Source organism: Pangasianodon hypophthalmus, chromosome 3 (genome assembly GCF_027358585.1).
Source record: "Pangasianodon hypophthalmus isolate fPanHyp1 chromosome 3, fPanHyp1.pri, whole genome shotgun sequence".
Classification (NCBI taxonomy): Eukaryota; Metazoa; Chordata; class Actinopteri; order Siluriformes; family Pangasiidae; genus Pangasianodon; species Pangasianodon hypophthalmus.
The window spans coordinates 32972073-32994240 of NC_069712.1; the positions used below are offsets into that span (position 1 = coordinate 32972073).

Here is a 22168-nt window from a genome sequence, read left to right on the forward strand (position 1 = left end):
TCTGATGCGTGTATTAGCCTCGAGTGAGTCAGTAGCGCTCTGTGTACCATGCATCACATCTGTACTCTTCATGCGTCCTACATGGCAGACAAATAGCAACAAAGAACTCACTTTGTGTGCCCTAGTTACAAGACCACAAGTGTGTGTCAGTACAGTTTTCACACCCCCTCGTCAACTTCTCCCAATTCAGACGTGTGTATCACCTACATCACATCAGCGAAAACAACAGACACAACTTGAGGAGTGTGTACCAGGAGCAGAATGTTTCTTTTCAGGACACAATCTCGCAACAACAGCAATGTAGTGGAAAGCAATTTTCTTGGAAATTTGACTTTTTATCTCCTCAGAACTGTGTGTGTACAGAGGTGTATTGCTGTGCTAGTGTGATAACACAAGCTTGTTTATTAGCTAGTTTGTTACCTCTAAAGCTAAAAGTATTGTTACATTTTCTAATTATTAAGTATTTTATTGCCCCAACTGTTCACTGTATACTACTCTATACTCTATACCCCATATATTAAACCCTACCTATTAAACTACACTACACACTATACTCTACACTACACACTAAAGGCTACATACTATACAATATTCTATATACTACACACTACATACTCTACACTAAACACTATATATGATATATACTATACAAAATGTACTATACACTACATTATACATTACACTACACTACACTATATTACTACACACTACACACTATATATATATATATATATATATATATATAGATATATATATATATATCCTACACTACTATACTATACTATATACACTAAACACTACACACTACATACTATACATTACACAACGCACTACACACTACGTACTATGCACTATGTACAATACAATATATCCTATACACTGCTCTACACATTAGGGTCCCTAGAGGACAGTGATTAGGCCACAGCACTCTCACCGCTGCGGCACGGGTTCAATTCCCAGCCAGGGAGCCAACCTCAGCCGCTGGGGTTACGAGACAGTGCGCTCTCAGTCCCGGTCCCAAGCCTGAATAAAACTGGGGAGGGTTGTGTCAGGAAGGGCATCTGGAGTAAAAACTGTGCCAAATCAAATACGCGGACCAATGATCCGCTGTGGCGACCCCTAACTGGAGCAGCCAAAAGAGGAACAACAATAACAATAACTACTCTATACATTACACTACACACTATAGATGTGCTATATACTATACACTGTTGACCACATGACACACTATATACTATTCTGTATGCTTTATATTATACACTATAAACTACACTATATACTATACATTACACTATACTATATACTATACACTATACATTACACTACACTATAAACTACACTATATACTATACACTATGTGCTTCATATTATACACTATAAACTGCACTATATACTATACACTACACTATACATCACACTACACTATATGCTTTATTTTATACACTATAAACTGCACTATATACTATACACTACACTATACATCACACTACACTATATGCTTTATATTATACACTATAAACTACACTATATACTATACATTACACTATACTATATACTATACACTATACATTACACTACACTATAAACTACACTATATACTATACACTATGTGCTTCATATTATACACTATAAACTGCACTATATACTATACACTACACTATACATCACACTACACTATATGCTTTATTTTATACACTATAAACTACACTATATACCATACATTACACTATACTATACACTATATACTACACTATATGCTTTATATTATACACTATAAACTACACTATACATTACACTACACTATATACTATACAGAATATACTACAGAGTATGTACTAATATGTAGTACTATTTCCTGCATTATATTACCTTGTATCATGCAAAATACATGTACAGACAATTATGCAAAAAACACACCATCTCATGTTTGCTTATCTGCCACCTGAAAAAGTAGTTTACAGGAAAAAAGATGGATATTTTATTTCTGAATTTCTGTCATAAAGCTTGTGCTTCCCATTACTTCACCTCATGAATTTGAGTTTACAGATACTGTAAGGCTTAAACCTTAACTGCTCGTTGCAGGGATAATTTATTATTTGATAAATGATCTCTTACACAGACACACTTTACCATCTGTGATGATCGCGTCCAGATGAATGATTTGAAACACGGACTAAAGCGCCACCTGGTGGACAAAAACATCTCAACACACAGCTCAATGCCATTAGGTTAGTGTTGTACTGTATATGTGCTCCTCTGGTTTGTCCTTTATATCAGGATTATTTATTTTTACTGAGCTCCACTCACAGATTAAAGAGTATTAAACTTTTGGAGCTTTAATTAGAGGAAATGTGCATCTTTAAAACCTATTTAAGGTCCAGCACTGGACTTTCAGACCACTTGTTTGTCAATTATTATTCACAAACAATTATTTGATTTATTTGCCAATATGGAGTGCATACAAGACAAATATATTTAAGAAATCAAATGAGATCTATACACAAAATTTAATAATAATAATAATAGTAATAATTTTATACAGACCCAACACCACCAAAATGAAAACATTTACATGTAAAAAGAAAATACTAAAAATAGCAACTGTCTTGTGAAAGAGAAGATGTTTGTTGGTATTGTTAGTTGTCCCTCTTCATCCCTTTTAACCTTTGTTAAAGGCTCATTGTTCTCCTTGCGGACCGGATGTTTCACTTTCTCGTGAATAAACAAAGCTTTTGAGCGCGAGAATCCCTGCACCTGCGCGCGCTGTCTCCCGGGGCAACGGAGAGGTTCAGGAGTCGACTCCGATTCTGATTCGAAGGAATCGATTCCGAGATTCGATTCTGCACAATAGTTTTTCAAGGTGTTTGATGATAAAGCTGAGGAATTTTAGATTTGATTTTTAAATGAAATTGATTTCAAAGTCTGTGACTTTTTTTTTTTTTTAATGGGAAGTCAAATGTAACCCTTGTGCAGTGGATGTAGGCTGCTGTGCACAGCTGGGACAGAAAATAATATTTAAACTGACCAACACTGAGTACATCCCAAAGCCATTTCCCATGCCCAGGGATGCACTAACAATCAGTGTGTATAATCAGGCATGAGTATGATTAAGAGATAGATAGATAGATAGATAGATAGATAGATAGATACTTTATTGTCATTACCCAGTACAGGTACTCAGCAATGAAATGCAGTTTAGTGTCTACCAGAAGTGCAAATAGTAGCATTGTGCAAAGTTAACAAAGTGTGTGTGTGTGTGTGTGTGTGTGTGTGTGTATACATATATGTATATTATATGTATTATACACACAGTAAATAAATGGAAACAAAGCTCTGGGTGGTGAATATGTACAGTAGCTTATTGAGCAGATCTTATTGAACATTATCAGTGATATTACACTGGGATATTATAGAAAAACTATAATAGCTATATAAATATAAATATAAATATATGCAAGTGTTAGTCAAATACATAAGATAATATGACAGATTGAATTCATCAGAGTCTGGTACTTTCAGTGGTGCCTCAATGGCTACTGGGTTACTGGTCAGAGGGTCAGGGGTTCAAGCCCCAGCACCGCCAAGCTGCCACTGTTGGGCCCTTGAGCGAGGCCCTTAACCCTCTCTGCTCCAGGAGCGCTGTATCATGGCTGACCCTGCGCTCTGACTCCAGCTTCCTGACAGGAAAAGAAACTCACTGTGCTGTAATGTATATGGGGCATAATCAAGGCTTCTTCTTTTAACGAGGTTGATTTGTCAGAGATTTGTGAGAATGGCATCCTCTGCTCTCTGTTGGGAATCGACTCCACAGGCTGTGTGCTCAAAGAATCGACTCTCTGCCTCTCAGTGAGTCGACTCTGGGCGCTAGGCGTGAGTAAACACGGGGCAGAGCGGGAGCGGGTGCACGGAGACGCGGGGACGCGGGGACGCGCGTAGTGATTTCCGCGCTGGCATGACGACTGTCGCGCTGGGCGCGAGCGCGGGATTACTTACACAACAGCACGGGATGACGTTTAAGAAGAATTAAAATCAGTGGAGTTTGTGTGCAGATATTTCTTTTCCTTGCATAGTTAGAGCTCGTGCACTTTGAAAGATGGACCGCAAAGTCAGCATCAGACGCGCCACGTCGGCCGGTTACCGCTTACCGGAGCGCCCCAGCGTCGCCCTGGCCTCTCAGTCCTCGGTGTCCGTGAAGAGACCTCCGCAGAGCGGGCCGAGGAGCACGAGCGAGCCGCCGCCGGAGCGGGACCCCGACAGCCGGGACCCGGTGAAGCAGGACCGGGTTTGGAGAGAGCTGGTGCGCGCGGAGAGACACGGGGTTAAAGAATGGTAACGTAGCGATGCTTCGTGAGACTTTGGTTTCGCTCTTTCACTTCTCTCTGTGAACTGCCCTTCTTGTGTGTCAGCACTTAAAGTGACACGCCGTTTCTCTGTTATCTGATACGGGAAGGTTCGCGCTTGACCGCGTGCCGCGTGCACGGTGTGCGTTACACGGTTGCTTGGCCCCGCGCGCGACCATAAAGCCGTGGATACTGTACACAAAAACACGGGTTCCTGCTGCATCTCTCTTCAGCACCACACTCCTCACAGACACACAGAAGGGTCTGCTCTGGAGCAGTGCAGTAGATTAGAGCAGGGGTGTGTCCAAAGCGTTTTGTTTTATTTTTAATAAAATCCATATCAGGTGTGGGAAGTACAGCACTTTTTATATGTGATAGGAGTAGTAGATGACACTATCAATCATAAATGAAATAGTCATTTTTAATATTGGCTGCAAATCCACTTTAGTTAAGGACACTTTCAGGAATTCACTGAAGGTTAGTGCTTAGTGGCTTGTTAGCTCTAGTGAAGTTCTGCTCCCTGTTTGCTCTGTTAAAAAGTTGCTTCCAGATGCTTCATTTTCTCTGAGCTCTCATCCTCTGAATTTTTTTGTTGCATTGCCCAAGTGTTTCCTGATGTCACATGATATTAAATTGCTTAACTACCACAACAGTGTTTGAGGCACACACGTGTGGTCGGGCTCTCGATGAAAAAGTGTACTTGCTTCTAGCTTTTTTGAAACCTCTCCTTCTGCCTGTTAACTTTGCGCTGTTCTGTAGCCGTGAGTGAATATGGTTCAGTAAATTGGTTTGCAGGTGTAGTCAGAGAAAGGCTTATGTTGGCCTGCGGGCCAGTTATCAGCCGTACTAACCGAGACGCTGCGGGGGAATTAACATCTGTCCACGGGCCGCGTTTGACCCTGGGGCCGGACTTTAGACAAACCTGGATTAGAGGAAAGCCAAATAATTTTTAATGGATTTTTTTTTAACCAGTTTTTGTTGGTGCCACAAGAAAAAAAAACTTCAAATATTTGTATCATTTGTGATGGAAAATGACTCTTCAGTTATTTGAGTGAACCAAAAACATTTCACTCTGAAAATCCCTTTTGTGTTACCTTTATATCTGAGATACTACTTTCTAGAGCAGCGGTGCTCACGTTATTTTCTGTGTCCAGATATGGGCGGAGTTAAGAGGTGGCCAGTCCACCCTAACACCAGAGGGGAGGTCATGCTTCTTCTTCTTCTTCTTTTTCTTCTTCTTCTTCTTGTCAGTGCGATTTCCAGTGTCAGATGATGCGAAACTGAAAAATCTCGCTTTGTTATTTGCTATTAGTTTGCATAATAACAGAACATCCAATTATCATCTCTGGAAAAAGTTCATTTTAAAAGCGAGGATTATCAGTGAGAGTAGTATCGTGCAGGAGCAAGCACGTTTAGCGAACAGTTCCCTGCTGCCCCTGAACAAACACTGGTCAAACTTTTTTTTATGTTAATGTGATTCATTAATTAGAGGCATAAAATTTATGCAGTTAGATAATGATATTGAATTTGTAATGCTAGCTATGCTATGTTAGCTATGACTTTTATGTAGTTTGCTAGACGACAAACCAAGCAAGGTGCCTTGTACATCCAGTGGGGCAGCCATGACTTTCTTTGGATGTAGATTTGGATTTTGTCCCACTCTAAAAAAAAGTGCCAACCTCGTTGGGTCTAACCTGGCCACGCCCCTGTGAAAGGTCGACGCCCCTACATTCAGGAGCCCCTTTCGGTGTAAAAGAAATTGCACACCGCTGTATAATCACAGCACAGTGGTTCATGAGTTTATTCAAATATTAAACACATTGGCTGAATCTGTAAAATCATATTTATTTATTCTAGACGTTAGATGGAGCATTTCTGCATTTTTAAACACCTCAATGTCACTTTTTGGTTGCGAAAGCAAAAATCTCCTTCCACAGCGAATCAGAACCCGCCCCTGCTACAGTGCGAGGTTTAATCTGTAACTGAACACCTAGACCGTGCACCAGCGACGTACAAGTGTCCAGTAACGGTACAAAGTCCACTCTAGGGGACCTGCTTTTATAGCTATTTATAACTTTTTTCCCCATTTATTATTTACCTGTAATAGCTTGTGGGTTTTTTGTTCTCAGGGAGAAGAACTGGAGTTTTCTGAAAGACTTTGATCAGCTGGTAAGGAGTCAGTCTTCTCGTACTTCTGTTAATCTACAAGATGTTTTAGTAGCATTTCATCTTTTAGGATCTTCCCGGAACAGAGCGCTGGAGATTTTACTGTCTGGAGTTTAACTGTCTGGAAGGGAAATAGAAAAAAAAGTGTTAAGGTGGTTTGAGGAACTGTTCGTCATGGCTCGTATCCCTGTATGTGTTAATAATGATCTTGGAAATGAATTTACACTGCCAGACTAATCAAAGCTCCTTAGAGCTTAAAGGAATTATTATTATTTTTTTTTTGCAGACGCCCTCAGTGCAAATGTATTTCACAAACAAACTTTTCAAAAATTAGGCAGTACAGTGATATTTTCTGCTTAGTTTTTTTATTTCTGAACTCTTCCCTCATGAGACCCATTAAAATGAAACTTGTCATTAGATTCCACTTGACATTAGACACGATAGCTTTGATAATGGGGCGGTGTGATTAGCTTGCTACTGCTACGTGACCTGACATGCTAGGTTTGTAAGCTAGCATTATTTAGTGTTGGGAATACATAGACTATTTTTTTTTAAATATAATACATTATTGTTATAAAATCATGTGATACAATGTTAAGCAATTATAGTTGGCCTAACACCAAATTGGATTAAAATAAACATGTTTGTTGAACCAGTTAGAACTGGTAAGCATGATCTCATCTTCTTATGCAACTTAGCATTCTTAAATTCTTCCTTAGGAGCTTTGTCTCATTTTTCTCATTAACTGTTCCCTCTTTCAGGGTCATCGCAGGACAGAGGCGCCGCTCCCCAGCTACGCCTCTCTGTACTCCGACACGCTCCCCAACACCAGCAACCAGACGTTCGGTGGTCGCATTTGCACCGAACTCGGTAAAGAGCTGATACGAATGGACAAGCTGCTAATGCTAACAGCGACGCACCAAAAGACCAAACCGAGTCCCGAAATGCAGCCCTGCTGACGACAGATCTCGATCCGCCCATGAGGTCTGAGCAAATGCACAGTTAGACATGGTTTTTTTAATGAAGTTATCAACAAAACAAGCTTAATTGTTTTTTTTTACAGCCGTTAGTAAAACCACTGTGTTGGCGAAAAAGATTTTCAACTTCTCATCTGCTCATTATTACTGATATTTTTACAACAATATGGCTGAGCAATGCATTAACAGTGGTGTAAAAGTGCTAGCTATGCTAGCTTGTTTGGCCACATCCAAATCCACACTAGATAGTGTCTATAGCTACTCTTAGCATCCTTATAGCATTCTCCATAAACCATCTCTGAAAGCGTTTCTTTTCTGCTACACTGCTTAAGGAAGGACCATTTATAGCTGCTATAACATCCAAGTAATAACAGGAACTAACTTGCATTGCTGACATTCCACAACATTAAATGTAACGATAAACGGATAAAAATGATGCTGCATTGTTCTTTAATATATAAATACTTAATCCTTGGTAAATTGCTGTTGAATAAGAGGAATAAACCATGTGCTGTTATAGAAATGCTAACAATAACTCTGCGTCTTCACAGCACGTTGTCGTTGATTATTTTCCTTTTCTTAGCTAACAGTTCTCAGTAGTGGATTTTTTGGATCCGACTATATCCTTTTTTCCAGCATATATAATGTGTTTACAGGGTGTTTTTCAGGATAGTTAGAATAATAGTGTAGAAATATATGGCTAATTTGCTATTATGAGGTTAGTCAAAGAGCTGTAATCTGAAATCTAGATAATTTTTTATACCACTATATAGTGTTTTTTTTTTTTTTACATTTATATTAGTCATTTAGCAAACCAAACATAAAGTTGAGCATGTTTTGCTTAAAGGTCTAACAATTGCTGTTTGAGAGATTTGGGATTTAAACTCACAACCTCCTGGTCACATTAACTGCTGAGCCAGCTGTCTGCATTTGTACTTTTTCACATTCTAGTTTTAAAAATGTTTTCTAGACTACCAACAGCTCCTCCTCTTCCATGGGTTATGCGATAGCTAAGCAGTTATGAGAGCTATATATATATATGTTTCAATTTTGTTTACTAGTATTTATACTGGATTTATGACTTTAAAGTACATTTTTTGTCAGGTTTATTGTAACCAGGTCTTGCAGATTGGCTCCTGTGCCAAGTTCTTTCACATGCAGCAGACACAGTGCTATCGTTTTGTTCGCTGTAAACGTGTTTCCACTGAGGCTCCTGAACCTTTTTTGGGAGTGTAAAAGCAGCAGGACTCCACAGTTCCTGGGCGAGGTACCGTTCTGTGTTCCACGTTCCAGGAACCATGACTGATATTTTTTTTCAATACATATAACAGGAATCAGTAATGATGCAATTACATCAAATCACAAAGTATAAGCTTAATGCAAAAATAGCTTTACAGCAATATATTCATCATTAATGGATCATGTAACGTAGCTAAAGCTAACATGACAGATGCCTGAAGCCTACCCGAGTCAGCTCAGTCGCAAATCACACTACAAATTCAGTCATAAAACAAACCCTTCTGAACTTCACATGACCTAATAATGTTAATGATAAAATTAGCTAGGAGCTGGGGTTGAGTGAGAGAAGAGTTGTCGTGTTGTTGTGTGAAAGTTGCAGCTACGGAAAAAGGCTCGTCTCAATCTGTAGCGCCATCTAGGCTGTATATTTATGGATTCCCACTAGAAGTAAAACATGCTTGGACAACATTATTGACTTGCCTGTTTATAAGTTGTGGCAGAAATGTGGGGTTGATCATTCTGTAAAGCTTCGGTACAGTAGGCTCCGCCCCCTTTAATGCCTAGTACACCGAAAAGATCCCAGCTCTGGAGCAGGAACTAAAGTCGCCCTTGCAACTAAAATTCCTGCAGTGGAAACACAACTAAAGTTCCTGAAAATATTCCTGAAGTGGAAAATGTTGTAATGATGAGCAGTAAGACATGTATATATCATGTTCTTATGTCATTTTGGAATATCACATACACATTTGTTTACTTTTATTTTATTTTTGTTGCTTATTAAGTTGTTATATTGGATTAACTTCAGTATTTTGTTTGTATGTTACTGTGTACAATAGAACCTGACACAGCCACAGCGACGTTGACAAAAATCTGAAAAAATCTTATTTGTCCTTTTTTCCCCACTTTATCACTGACATAGCTAACAGGTTGAACCTTGTTGTTTTTTGTTCTTGGCTCCTCCGAATGTTGTTGAGCGTGTGGGAGTTCATATCAGCGGCGTGTCGAGGCTTTCAGAGAGAAAGAGAACGTGGGCGACGGAGGGAGCGTCTGCCATGTTCGTGTCTAATGTCTTCCAGTAAAATGGCTCTGACGCCTGCTCTGATTTTGCTTTGACTCATCGCCGACTGACTCACGCCTCCGTGGAAAGCAGGTGCACCGAGGAATAATCAGAATATGATGACACCCACGCTCACATCTGTTTTTTCTAGTCTGTAATCCAAGACAATTATCAAAAATACAGAGCAGTTTCTGTAAAATATGGATGGAGGTACTTTTTCATTCTCTGCCAAATCTCAATAAAGGATCTCACTAAAGTGTTTTGTGCCATTACTTTTGCCTTGGTGGATTGTTTGCACCTTATAAGTGTAACGATATATCAGTTTGCCGATATACTGTGGTGAGAAAATACAAAATACTTACATCTTTAGTGAGTTTGCTGTAGGATAATTCCCTTAATGAGATTCTTAATGAGATATTTAACAGGAAGCTTTCATTGTAAATCCAGCGTCAACAAGAATTTAGCTAAAGTTAGCTAGCTGGAACCAAAAAAAAAAACATATTTGGCTTCATTACATACAACATAACATATAACTTTTTAAAAGTTAGCTAGCTAGCTGTAATGAGCTACGTGACAAATACTTTAACTACAGTGAAGCAACATCATTCATGAAATTTTAAAATAATTATCACTGAATTGTTTTCATACTAAAGAGTTTAGTCTGATTAGCAGTTAGTCATCTCCGTTATTCGTTTAACCGAAGAATCAGCTACCGAATATTCCAAATTAAAACTACATTGTGTTATGAAGATAATGATATAAAGTGTTTATCTATATCGCTATTTTGTTATTTATACGATAAAATAGCTGATTTAAATGCTGAAACTTCACGACTTCGCTCACATTCACACTAGTCAAACCAGTTAGCTCATTTCTTTGCTAGCAGTTAAAGCATCTGCCTTGCTTTCTTTATTGGAAACACTTTTTTTTAAAAATGTGTAATAAGTCATTTTTAACACTTGATGTAAAAGGTTTTGATCATGAAAAAAAAAAATAAATCATGATCAACTTGATCATTCTTCTCCTATAAAGCGAGGCTAGAAAGCGTCCGTGGGTAACGGCGTGCTGTGTCCACCACAGGGCGCTGTGGTTAAAGGCTTACATACGACTTCTACACATGAGCAAAGCAAAACAAAGTCAAACAATTTCCAATAAAATGTGTGAATAATAGAACAGGAAACATTTCAGCTCCACTTCATACCAACTCAGATCATGTTGTGTGTCTGAGGTTTGCTGTTATATTTAATATTTCTGCTGAGACCTGCTTTAGTTCTGGATATTAATTACAGGAACCTTTGTGTTTCCACTTTAATGATCAGAAGCACTGAAGTACACGTACATTAACTACAAAACAAGTCCATTTCTAATAAAGTGAAAGAAATTGTAAATTATTTTTGTGTTATGTTGCCTTTACATACTCTTTGGATGTTTTTTCCTGTTTCCCATGTGTTATTTATTATTAAAGTTTATTTCAAGCATCTTTCTAACATTGTTAAAAAGCACACAATTCAACAAACAGTTAGAAACGTTGGATCATTAAAATACGGTTATATTTATTAAAACCGTCAGCAACAACTGAAAGCATTGTTTCTTCCACCGAGACGAAAGGCTAGAAGTCAGAAACCAGTGCGAAGCATGAGTATTTATTTCACAGTTGTGTTTATTTCTTTATTTTTTGTTCATTCATTCATTGCAAGACTAATAATTCTTAAATATTTAACTTCCATTTGAACAAGCAATTGAAGTAATAAATATTATTAGAATAAAACTGCAATTATTGTGAAATATTCTATACTTAAACATAAATATTATATCTATAATTAATTATTTATAAATGATTTATTTGAATTTTACTATAGTAAATAACTACTTGATTATTACATCATTATTAATATGCTTAATTATTAGACTTTTGTAAACAATACCAACAAAACTTTCATGTATCAATCAATAAAAAAATTAAATAAGTAAATAAATAAATCTAGTAATTACTGTAGAATTTTTTAAATACATTTTTAGACACTGACTTCTTATCAATATAGTAAGTTTACTTATTAGATAACTACAAGATTGCATTTGTAAAAAATATGTATATATATTATATATAATGCAATTACTACAGCATGTTTTCTTCTCCTACTGTTTTAGTCCCAAGTTTCTCATGTTCTTGTTGTTATAAATATAAAATAAAATGGATCCTCTAATTATTACATAAGCTGTTTTCCCTAATCAGCGTTTGTGAAAGCAGAAACTGTAAACACTGTGGCTTCTTTTTCTCCCTTAAACAGAGGCTCATGGGTAAAGGAACGCTGTCGTCGTGGTTGATGACGTCAGAGGAAAATAGCTCGGAGGGAACTGCTGGAATACCGAGGAAGCGTGCAGCGTTCAAGCGCGCCGCGAAGTTTCCAACTTCCGCACTGGATTTGTTTTCCATTTCAGCACGTGACGTGCAGTCCAAGTGTCTGAGGTCGGAAAGAAGTGAAAACGGACGCAGGCAGTATGTGTGTGTTCGACTCAGTGTGTGTAGACTCAGAATCAAAACCTTATGATAAACAATGAGAAATAAATAGTGACAACAGGCTGCAAACAAAAGTGATGTGTTTCTAAAGGAAAAGTTGCATCATGAGGAAAGGTCCATGAGGAATTTTATACACAGAATTTTATTAACAGTCACTTTTTAAACAGCATTTTATTTCTAAAAACAGTCTTTATGTGTTTCTGTAAATGACTCTGGGAAGTGGGTGCTAATAGGATTTAGCTGGAAATAAGCAAACAAAATGGACGCTGGGTAGATTTACTATTATTATTATTATTATTATTATTATTATTACATTAAAAACATCCAGAGATGAATTACATCTTAAAAAGAAATCTTTTCAGTAAGATTTGAAATTTTATTTTGCATATAAGATATATATATATATATATATATATATATATATATATATATATATATATATATATATATATATATATATGCAAACACACTAAAGCGCACTCCTCTAATCCCACAATGCACTGCAGTAGGCTGGTGTACAGATGATGGAGTTGACCCTAAATTCTCAAAAGTGCATTGTGGGTATTTGGTAAAACTCAAGCATTTTAATCGTAAAGCTTTCAATGTGAACGCAAAGAGGGAAGTAGCGATGGAACAGGATGAGAACATTATCATGGTGAAGCGACAACAATAAGAAAAACCGAAAGCCAGTGAAGAAGAAGAAGAAGAAGAAGAAGAAGAAGAAGAGAAGGAGTGTCTGGGAACTGGAGCGATCCAGAAATAAAGGAGCTGGTGATCTTTTGAGGATGAAATTCTTTAACATCAGATGTGTCATTGATGAAGATATCATTTGTGGGATAAACGAGCTTGTTGTTGTATTCTGGCTTGTGATTGGTCAGAAGGTGTTGATTAATTTTCTGTAACAGCAGCTCTGTCAGTAGTGCAGCAGGTTTATAATGCGACAGAGATCGAGAAACCTTCTGTTGTAGGGTTCTAGGGTTCTACTCAGAAAAAAAAGAGTGCCTCGTCTTCCTTTTACACCATTAATATTTATCTTTCACCTGGACGTGTGGACATGGTGTAGCTTTTAGAGTAAAGCTTTAAAGGACTTGGACTTTTCTAGATTAAAAAGGTACAGAAGGTGCTCAGACTCCAGGAATGGTGCAGTTTAGCAGCTTTTTCCCCCCCTGAGTGTGCAGGATGCAGTTGTGGATATAAGAGGATGCAGAGAACCCATAATGGACTATGGAGAATGCACGGAAGAGGGAATTTAGGATACAAGGCTGGTATTGTCTTGTACAATCTCAGAAATAAAGTACCAGTCTGAACTTTTGGTTGTTGCTGCAGTGGTAGCAGGACAGGAACCTGTTTTGTTGTGTACCTTTAGTGTGTATCTTTTAACTAGGAAAGTGTGGGGATTATTAAGGTCATCTTAATGCAAGTAAATTATTATTATTATTAATTATTATTATTATTATTGGTAAAAGATGGACTATATGTACAAAACATGTCCCCTTAGTGGTACAGAGAGTGCAGTTCGGCGCCTTTATTCCTGAGCGCGAGCTTCTAAGTCGTATTTACGGTAATTCCGGTGTGAGCACTTGAACGCTGCATGGTTGTGGCAGCGAAGCAGCGAGCGGACAAAAGGCGTGCTGGGAAATTCACTAACGTGATGAATTAGTCAGCGAGAATGCCTCGTTTTCCCGACACCCCCATTTCGTTTTAAAGCCAGAAGCAGCTCGCGCTCCGGTGGAGGAGTGTTTGATGGAGAGACTCGGTAGGAGAAGACGCGGCGGAGGAAAAGTGCGAGGCGCCGAGGCGCGTGCAGAGAGAGAGAGAGAGAGAGAGGGATAGGGAGAGCCATCCGAGGAGGAATAAACGCCTGAGAAGAGAGAAGAGAAGAGAAGAGAAGAGAAGAGAGAGGGAAGAAACAGGGAAGAGGGGAGGGATAGAAAACGCCCTTCTCAACACCCCTCTCCAAAAAAAAAAAAAAAAAAAAAATGAAATAAATGCAATAAGCTGAAAGCCCAGGCTCTGGTGCTTTAGGACGGGACTGGAGCATGGCGCGGCGCACTGAGCTGGGGTCCTGCCCGACTTTTCAAACTTAATTGGAGGAGCATTTCCGGTTGGATTAATCCACATTTTTTCCCTGGTGGTGGGGTGGGAGATCCCAGCAAACCCTGCAGGCCAAAGAGGAGCTCCGTTTGCTGTTGTTTTGTTTTGTTTTTTGTTTGTTTTTTGTTTGTTTTTTGTTTGTTTTTTGTTTTAACGCACAGTCCTCGCGCAGGAATCTAACCTTCCCAGCACTGAGTAATCTGAGGATATGATCTGATGATGTCTTTGGGAGCTGAAAGCAGGATGGAGAAGCGGCTGAAGAAACTGGAGGCCATGATCAGAGACCCGCGCTCTGCCATCAACCTGGAAAGTTTGCTGGTGAGTTGTCATGAATGTTTCATGCTCGCCAAGGCGCCGTTTTTTTGTTGCCAGGTTTCGGTGTTTCCGGTTCACGGGGGAAAAAACGACAACAACAAAACGCTGCAATGCAACACTGTAACTGAAGACCAAAACATACGTATACAGTACATGTACCATCTGTAATTTTGTCGTGTTGGTGCATCTCTGTATACGTGTTTGTTTATCATCTTGGCTAAAAATGTAGTTTAGTGCGAGCTCGCGCTCCGGGGTCTTGCCATTTTGGACAAACTGTTCCGTCTTCATCCTCCTCCTCGCGCACCAAATATAGTCATATTGTTGGCCAAACTTTCTCAGTGTGCCTCCTGCTTCCTGCAGGCTGTCGAGCTGCTCCTGTTGTTGTTGTTGTTGTTGTTGTGATGGTTGTGCTGGTGCGCTGTTTATTTTTCCGCGTGCAGGTGAACTTTTCAGAAGACCAAGACCCTGCACGCGGAGGTGATCATGTTTACATTACAAAGCACGCATTTACTCAGTGCATGCATGCAAGTGTTTATTCTGTTTATGATGCACGGCTTTCTCAGACATGTCAGGGCTCGTGCCGCCGTCTGGAGCTGTCAGGAAGTCGAGCTGACTCAGTTTCCCGGCAGCACGAGGAAAAAGATCATCTCTTCTGATCCCCTCCAGTTTTCATTCCAAACTTCAATACCAGAGATGTGTGTGTGTGTGTGTGTGTGTGTGTGTGTGCATTCATGAGAAATGCAGCAGTTTGTATCCTGTGCTCTCCTGCATGATCACTGTCATATCCTACAGCATAAAATACATTCTGGATCGGATCAGTCAAATCTATCTGATTCGATATTGATTCAGGACGGTATCTGACCACAAAATACTGATTTCACCCTCCTCCAAATCCACACTTTCCATCATTTCACCAAACAACTCCCATGTTTTTCGCTGAATTCTGCCACAGGTCCAATATTGTTGCTTATGTGTAAACAGCTCGGATCGGATTTTTCCCGCATCAGCCACGTTCGAATAAAGTTGTAAATCTGAAATGTATCTGATATCTGGTCATTCGACTCGCATCTAAACGCTCACACCCGATTTTCCTGTTATCGTTGTTGTTATGCGACTTTACTTTTTTTTTTTTTTTTTTTTTTGGCTAGGCCAAAATTCATTCATTGCTTACAGGATACCCGGGCAGTCAGAGGAGTCCAGATGAAAGAATTGGCCTTATCAGTCTGTACAGGGAAACAACCATTCACAAAAACCCCTGCAGGGTAGCCGCAGAGCCCGGGGTGTGTTTCTTGGGACACTGCAGAGTGAGGATACAGTCAGTCCTTACTCTGAAGTGTCCCGTTCATTCGTCTTTTGTAAAACCCCAGTGATGTTACTGGTAAAACGTTTTTGTTTTGCCAGGGGAATGATGGAAACATGGGAATCGGATATGGATCAGGTCTGATCTGTGTCAAAATATTGGAAATTGTGCATCAAGGCCCACAATGTAAATCTTCATTTATGTCTCCTGTGATGTTGAGGTGTGAACATCAGGGCATGAAGGTTTAAAAGCAAGGAAAACCCCACCCTATAACACAATAAACATGGTTATAACGTAATATTTGTGATGTGTTGAGTGATTGTGGTGCTGATTTGTTGGTTGATGCTGTAAGTCAGCGTTTGTGTGTTGTACTGATGTTGTATTGTTCTTGCTAGCACAATTACGGTAGAGTTTAATACAATAAAAAAACTGAAATATATGTGATGATAATTTTTTTAGAAGCTGTCCTAAAAATGCTTCTTTTTCTCAATCACCGTTTTTTAGTGAGAGTCATAAACATCTGTCAGGACTCACATAAACACTTGTGTAACTGTGTTTCAACACACAGTGAAAGTTTTGTCATTTTCCATTCAGAGAGAAAACGACGTTGCGCAAGTCCCGTCACCTAAACAGAAACTGCACAAGATCACACTGATCACACTAAATCTTCGAGACAATGCCAGATGCTTGTGCTCGGGAGCTTCGTGTCAGTCTTAGACAGAAAGGTTCCTTAAAGGTTCACTGCGTAGTCAGTGCTTATTAGCTTCTTAAAAACTTGGGAAAAATTAGGGTTCTCCATAGAACCTTTAATGGTTCCCCCCGAGGGAGAACTGAAGGCATCCATAGATAAAATACTATTATGGAGTTTAGTTTTTGTTCTCTCATTCATTCTTCTTCAGTATGAGCTTTATCCTGGTCAGGGTCACGGTGGATCCGGAGTCTATCCCGGGAACGCTGGGTGTGAGGAGGGAATACATCCTGGAGGGGAAGCTGGTCCATCACAGGGCAACACACACACACACACACACTCACACTTAGGGGCAGTTTATCCTAGCCAATCCACCTGCTATCATGTTTTTTTGGGAGCAGGAAGGAAACCAGAGAACACAGAGGAAACCCACAAAAAAAAAAAAAAAAAAAATACTCAACCCAGACAGAAACCCAAGCTCAGGATGGAGCCAGGGACCATGGAGCTATGAATATTCATTAAAATCTTAACAAAAGATGCTTTACGAATCTGTTCCTCCGTACGCCATGCTTTACTCTGCTCTTAACTATCCTCTACACTCTGATTGGTGCTTGCTATTCCAAACATTTTTTTATTTTGGTAAGAGACCGCTGTGGATTTCGTATCAGTGCCTGCTTCACTAAAGAGTGAATTGAGGTGCTTAGAGGACTCTCGGGAGCATTAGTATCGATTTGTGGTGTGTTCTGCTCTAAAACACCATCAGCTTGTTATTTGTCATCATTAATGCAGCCCTTATGATGTGAAAGAGGGTGTGTGAGAGCGTGAAAACACACTCGCATTTACACTTGAACATGTTTGGGAAACCTCACCTATACTACAACATGTACTGAAGTGTAATTTATATACTAGTGTGTGTGTGTAAGTCCAGTGTTTCTCAGTTTCCTTCTTAACCACACCTCACTCAGTGTATCAGCTCATTAACACGCTCTTCCTGAGGTTAAAAAGGGGTGTTAGTGAGGTTAAATAGTGTGTGTAGAGTGTTTCACTCCTGTAACGCGTCCTGTATCTTAGTGTGTTTCCTGCTCTAACACACCTCTTTCAGTCCACCAGCATTTTGATCACACCCTTCATGAGCTTCAGACGGGAGGGTGAGTGTGTTACTGTCATGGTGTGTGCTAAAGGTGTGTTGGTGTGTATCACAGCTGCATCCTCTGGACTCACAGGATTACTGAGAACCTGGTTCTGTGTGTGTGTGTGTGTGTGTGTATTTATGCTGTAAAATCTATATTTTTTCTGTATTTTATACCTAAACTCTGCAAAATTGGCTCACAGAGAGTTGACTCGGTTACCATGGCGATGTCAGTATTAGATATCAGCTGATACTCAGAGCTTCGATATCGGTATCATAAAGGAACTGATATAAAACGGGACCGGTGCACTGTCCATTTAACTCATTATGTATGAACACATGTCATGAGGTTAAAGTGAGTGTGTTAGAGCAGGAAACGGTGCAGAGGAAGATTTACTCCAGACTCGCGTTTGGGAAGCGTTGCTCTAATACAGTTAACACATCATCTGATGAACCTGGGAATATTGGCAGATCAGATCTTTTAACATTTGCTCATATGACGCTCATATGAATGTCTCAAATCTCTTGGAAATACACCTTTGTTTTTACTCCAAAAAATGACAGATGAGCCAATCAAATTATGAAACTAAAACAACTGACATTTGTGTATCTGTTCTGAACTCTCTGATATGAACTGATCCTCTGGAAGCCCCGCCCCCTTCCCTCCATCTCACATTAATAAAGAAGATAAATGAAGAATGTTTTGAGCTCATTGATTTGAAGTAAAGTATGTCAGTGTGCATTTGACTTGGTGAACATTTGACAAGTACCTATATTTATGAGGGATGTCACTGAAAAATTTGGACGAAAAAGAAAGTGGTCAAAACCAGCCAAATGTTTAACTGAAAAACAAACAAAAAAAAACGCACTTAAAGTGTGGAGTCCGAGTTGAATCCAGAGGCAGGATTAAAGTTGAAACACTGTTAGCTGATAACAGGGTGTTGTGTGACCTGGACGTTGTGATCAACAGCCGAACTGGAACTCACCATCGCATTAACGTACCTGCAGGGTTAAATCGAGTATTAGTGTGTGTGTGTGTGTGTGTGTGTGTGTGAGAGACACACTGGTGTGCTTACACCACACGCATTGACTGGTTCTTCAGTGGCCTTGCTGCTCAACGTCAAAACCAGAGCCTCACCATCGAGCCAAGTGTCCCAATAATAACTCAGAGACGAGCCTGGAGATGCGAGCCAGGAGATTCATCTACTCACGGCCGTGGAATGCAGCAATGAAAAGATCTTTTAATGAAGCGCTCTTTCCTGAAGCGTATTCTGCGATGACTCAGAAATGTGTTCAGGACAAATCTGCAGTTAACACATAATTACGCAACATTCAAGATGTGAGAAAGCCTTTCTGGAATTGTTTTGGTAAAGAAAGAAAAAATTCCACACATTCCCCCATGTGTAGTCGATCAGCTGAGACACGTTTGGCGTCCAACGTTTGCAGCTTTATAGCTGCGCTGGAGCTACGAGGCTAATGTAGCCAACAAATGCAGAATGTTTGTTGCCCAGAGTGTCCATGCTGATGTGGTTTAGGACACTGTGTTTGTGTTATTGTAATTTATATCACAGTGCTGTTGAATTCTGGATTCAGACCTGATCAGAAGGTGTTGATTAATTTTCTATTACAGCAGCAGTAACAGTACTGAAGCTGCAAATCAGAGGTTTATATTAATGCGCTTGTTCTAATAGGTTATCGTTTCTATAGTAACACCTCACTCACATGGACTTAAATGGTGGACGATGCACATAATATAAGTCTAATAAGAAACAGATTAAAAGATTTTACCGAAGAAACATGTAAAATTGTTGATATTGTCACATTTGTGACGTGATAACGGTCACATTTATTTAAATTACTAATCATAAAGCTTTAAAACATGGGATTTTTGCCTTTGTAAATTTGGATAGTATTCGAATATGCTAGCTAGGGTAACATATGTGACTCTATATAGATTATCAATGAGCTAAGTTGAAGGGTCCAGTTATGTTTTTATCTGAGCCAAGAAGAACGTGATTAGCGAGTGCTCTGGGAATGATGACGCATGTTAAAGGAGACACTGCAGAGGTTCAGAGTTCGTTTAAAATTTTCGCCTAATGAGAACAGGTACAGGTAAACATCACCAAAATATTACCGTGATGGAAGATTAGCCTGCTAATGATTAGATGATTAATCGTTTAATCCTCTTTCAAAGAGAACTGATTATAGCCTCAGAGGCCTGACCTCTGTGTGTGTGTGTGTGTGTGTGTGTGTGTGTTGTTAAACTGACGCGAGGGAGTGTCGAGTCCTCAGCAGGATGAAGGACCTGAAGAGAAAAGTGGATGGTGGATGTAGAGAGACGAGCTGAGAAGCAACGTGTGGGAGTGAACAGATCTCGCGCTCTAACTCTGTGCCATTTATAGCCTTTGTCCCTTTCTGGTTTATCTCGGTGAAGGAGATAGCTGTGTGTGTGTTGTTACTGGGAACATGTTGGAAAATTGTCTCTACCTCCTGATAGCGCACACACACACACACACACACACACACACACACCCTGTGCACAAATAGTGTCTCAGTGACATCATATAGCTTGTCTGCTAATTGAGGAAGTGTTAAACATCGACATGATGATGTCATTTTTTTTTCCATCTGTTGTTTATTAGTTTTAAACAAGTTGGTCAGTTGTTTAGTCAGTTGTGTATTAACGGCTAAACAGAACTCCAAAAATGTTGGCTATTTTGATGAATCACAGGAGGAAAAGTTGCGTGACGGGAGCTTAAGTTGAATCTGATCACCACACCACCAGGAGGGGGCGCTGTCTCACAAAGCACACATTATATTCGAAAAACTGTTACGTCAACATTTTTCGAATTAGCGTACGAGCTGCATGTGATGTCTTTGAGAAGTAAATTGTGTTAGCTGTATTTGCTGTCGGAAATTTTTCTTTAGCTAGCTAATGTAGCGAGACCTAGGTTGTGGTACCGGTACTAAGAGCGATATGCATTTGGTGATTGACAGCCCGAATATTTAACAGACAAGACAAGCGAGTACTCAAGCGAGTACAATTCTTTTTTTAAAAAAAAAAGTAGGCAGGATTATTTTCAAAACTATTAACTCTAACATCCTGACCTGTTTGCACCGTGTGGAAAAATGAACAGCAACAAGCCGAGAACTTCTCTCTGACATGACATGATGCTATAAATGCCACTGAAAATGTCATAAATGCCACATTTTACAACAAACCATTGCTTAAAATTATTAAAGATAGAAAGCTGAAAAACTGCATCTTCAAGTCTCAGTATCTTAAACAGAACATCATCTCAAAGTCTTAACCTAATGTTTTGGTTATTAGCTGTGGTGTTCTGTCAGCTCTGCTATAGCTTTGTGCCTAAAGCAATCTGTGGTAAAATATGCTAATCAGTCATACAGCTAGCTGTGGTAAAATATGCTAAACAAACAGAGCTAACTGAGGTAAAAGATGCTAGTGGAGTTTTATCCTTGTAACTAGCTAGCTTGTTATGCTAGTCAGATTGCAGTTCACCATAGAAACTAACCACATTAACGTATGTTAAATTTCTCTCTCTTTTTTTTCAAATTATAAAGTGAAATAGCAAAAGGAGCTATATAAATTCTTCTACTCACTCTCTCTCTCTCACTCTCTCTGTCTCTCTCAGACACACACACACACACACACACACACACTATTGTACCCTCATTTATTTAGTCATTAACTCAAGCTGATTATTCAGTTATCCAGTATAATGCGCTTATTTGGCTGCTACACTAGTTGCTTTATACACACCTCTTGCTTGTGTGTGTGTGTGTGTGTGTGTGTTTGTGTGTCTATATAGAATTGCTAGCTAGCAATATTAGCATAATACTCTATGTTAAAATTGGTCTACTTTTTTAAAGGTAGAAATTCTATTACACTCTAGTCTGTTCCTATTTATGTTATGAAGTTAGCAACTAGCTATCATGCTAGAAATTATGATCTACAAATGAGACGCTTCCGAGGTTTGTTTATGGTTTAAACTGCTGACTCATGCAAACAGGAACATGGAGCATTGATTTTGTAAGCTGAGATAAAAAATTACAGCGATTACTGTAATATAAAATTATGATAACACAACGTGGCTGTTGAAAGAGAAGTGTTTGTGTTATGTTATCCCGAGTTGTGATGGTGTTGAAATGGTTATACATATTAGCTGTTAGGAGCTTTCCAGAGGATGAGGTGAGTTTTACATCTGATGGAGATGCAGAAGGCAACATCGAGCCCCAGAGCGAAGGTCAGTTACAGCAGAGTGTCAATGATTAACCTGGGGAAAAAAAAAAATTGAGTGTGTCATTTTTGTGTCAGCACAATGTG

At 39.3% G+C, this 22168-nt stretch overlaps 2 protein-coding genes across 7 annotated transcripts in view; both read left to right on the top strand.

The window, feature by feature from the left end:
* The first annotated feature begins 3889 nt into the window (after positions 1-3889).
* On the top strand, positions 3890-12426 carry c3h2orf50 (chromosome 3 C2orf50 homolog). 4 transcript variants are annotated; one of them, XM_034302771.2, is made up of 4 exons: positions 3890-4329; positions 6470-6509; positions 7268-7490; positions 12068-12426. In XM_034302771.2, the coding sequence occupies exons 1-3, from the start codon at positions 4094-4096 to the stop codon at positions 7463-7465; spliced, it is 474 nt and encodes a 157-aa protein (XP_034158662.1). In that variant the 5' UTR covers positions 3890-4093; the 3' UTR covers positions 7466-7490; positions 12068-12426. The 4 variants fall into 4 exon arrangements, with proteins under 4 accessions (XP_034158662.1, XP_053088978.1, XP_053088979.1 ...); XM_053233003.1 differs by lacking the exon at positions 12068-12426 and adding an exon at positions 9642-10051; XM_053233004.1 differs by lacking the exon at positions 12068-12426 and adding an exon at positions 9697-10051.
* Positions 12427-13880: 1454 nt separating this feature from the next.
* Positions 13881-22168, top strand: part of rock2a (rho-associated, coiled-coil containing protein kinase 2a) — a 49485-nt gene continuing 41197 nt past the window's right edge. For 2 of the 3 annotated variants that reach the window (XM_034302249.2, XM_053232399.1), the window contains exon 1: positions 13882-14709. In XM_034302249.2, coding sequence (XP_034158140.1) covers positions 14608-14709 — 102 coding nt within the window. In that variant the 5' untranslated portion in view covers positions 13882-14607. Of the gene's footprint in view, positions 14710-22168 lie in introns of all 3 variants that reach the window. The other variant, XM_053232398.1, reaches the window with a different exon arrangement.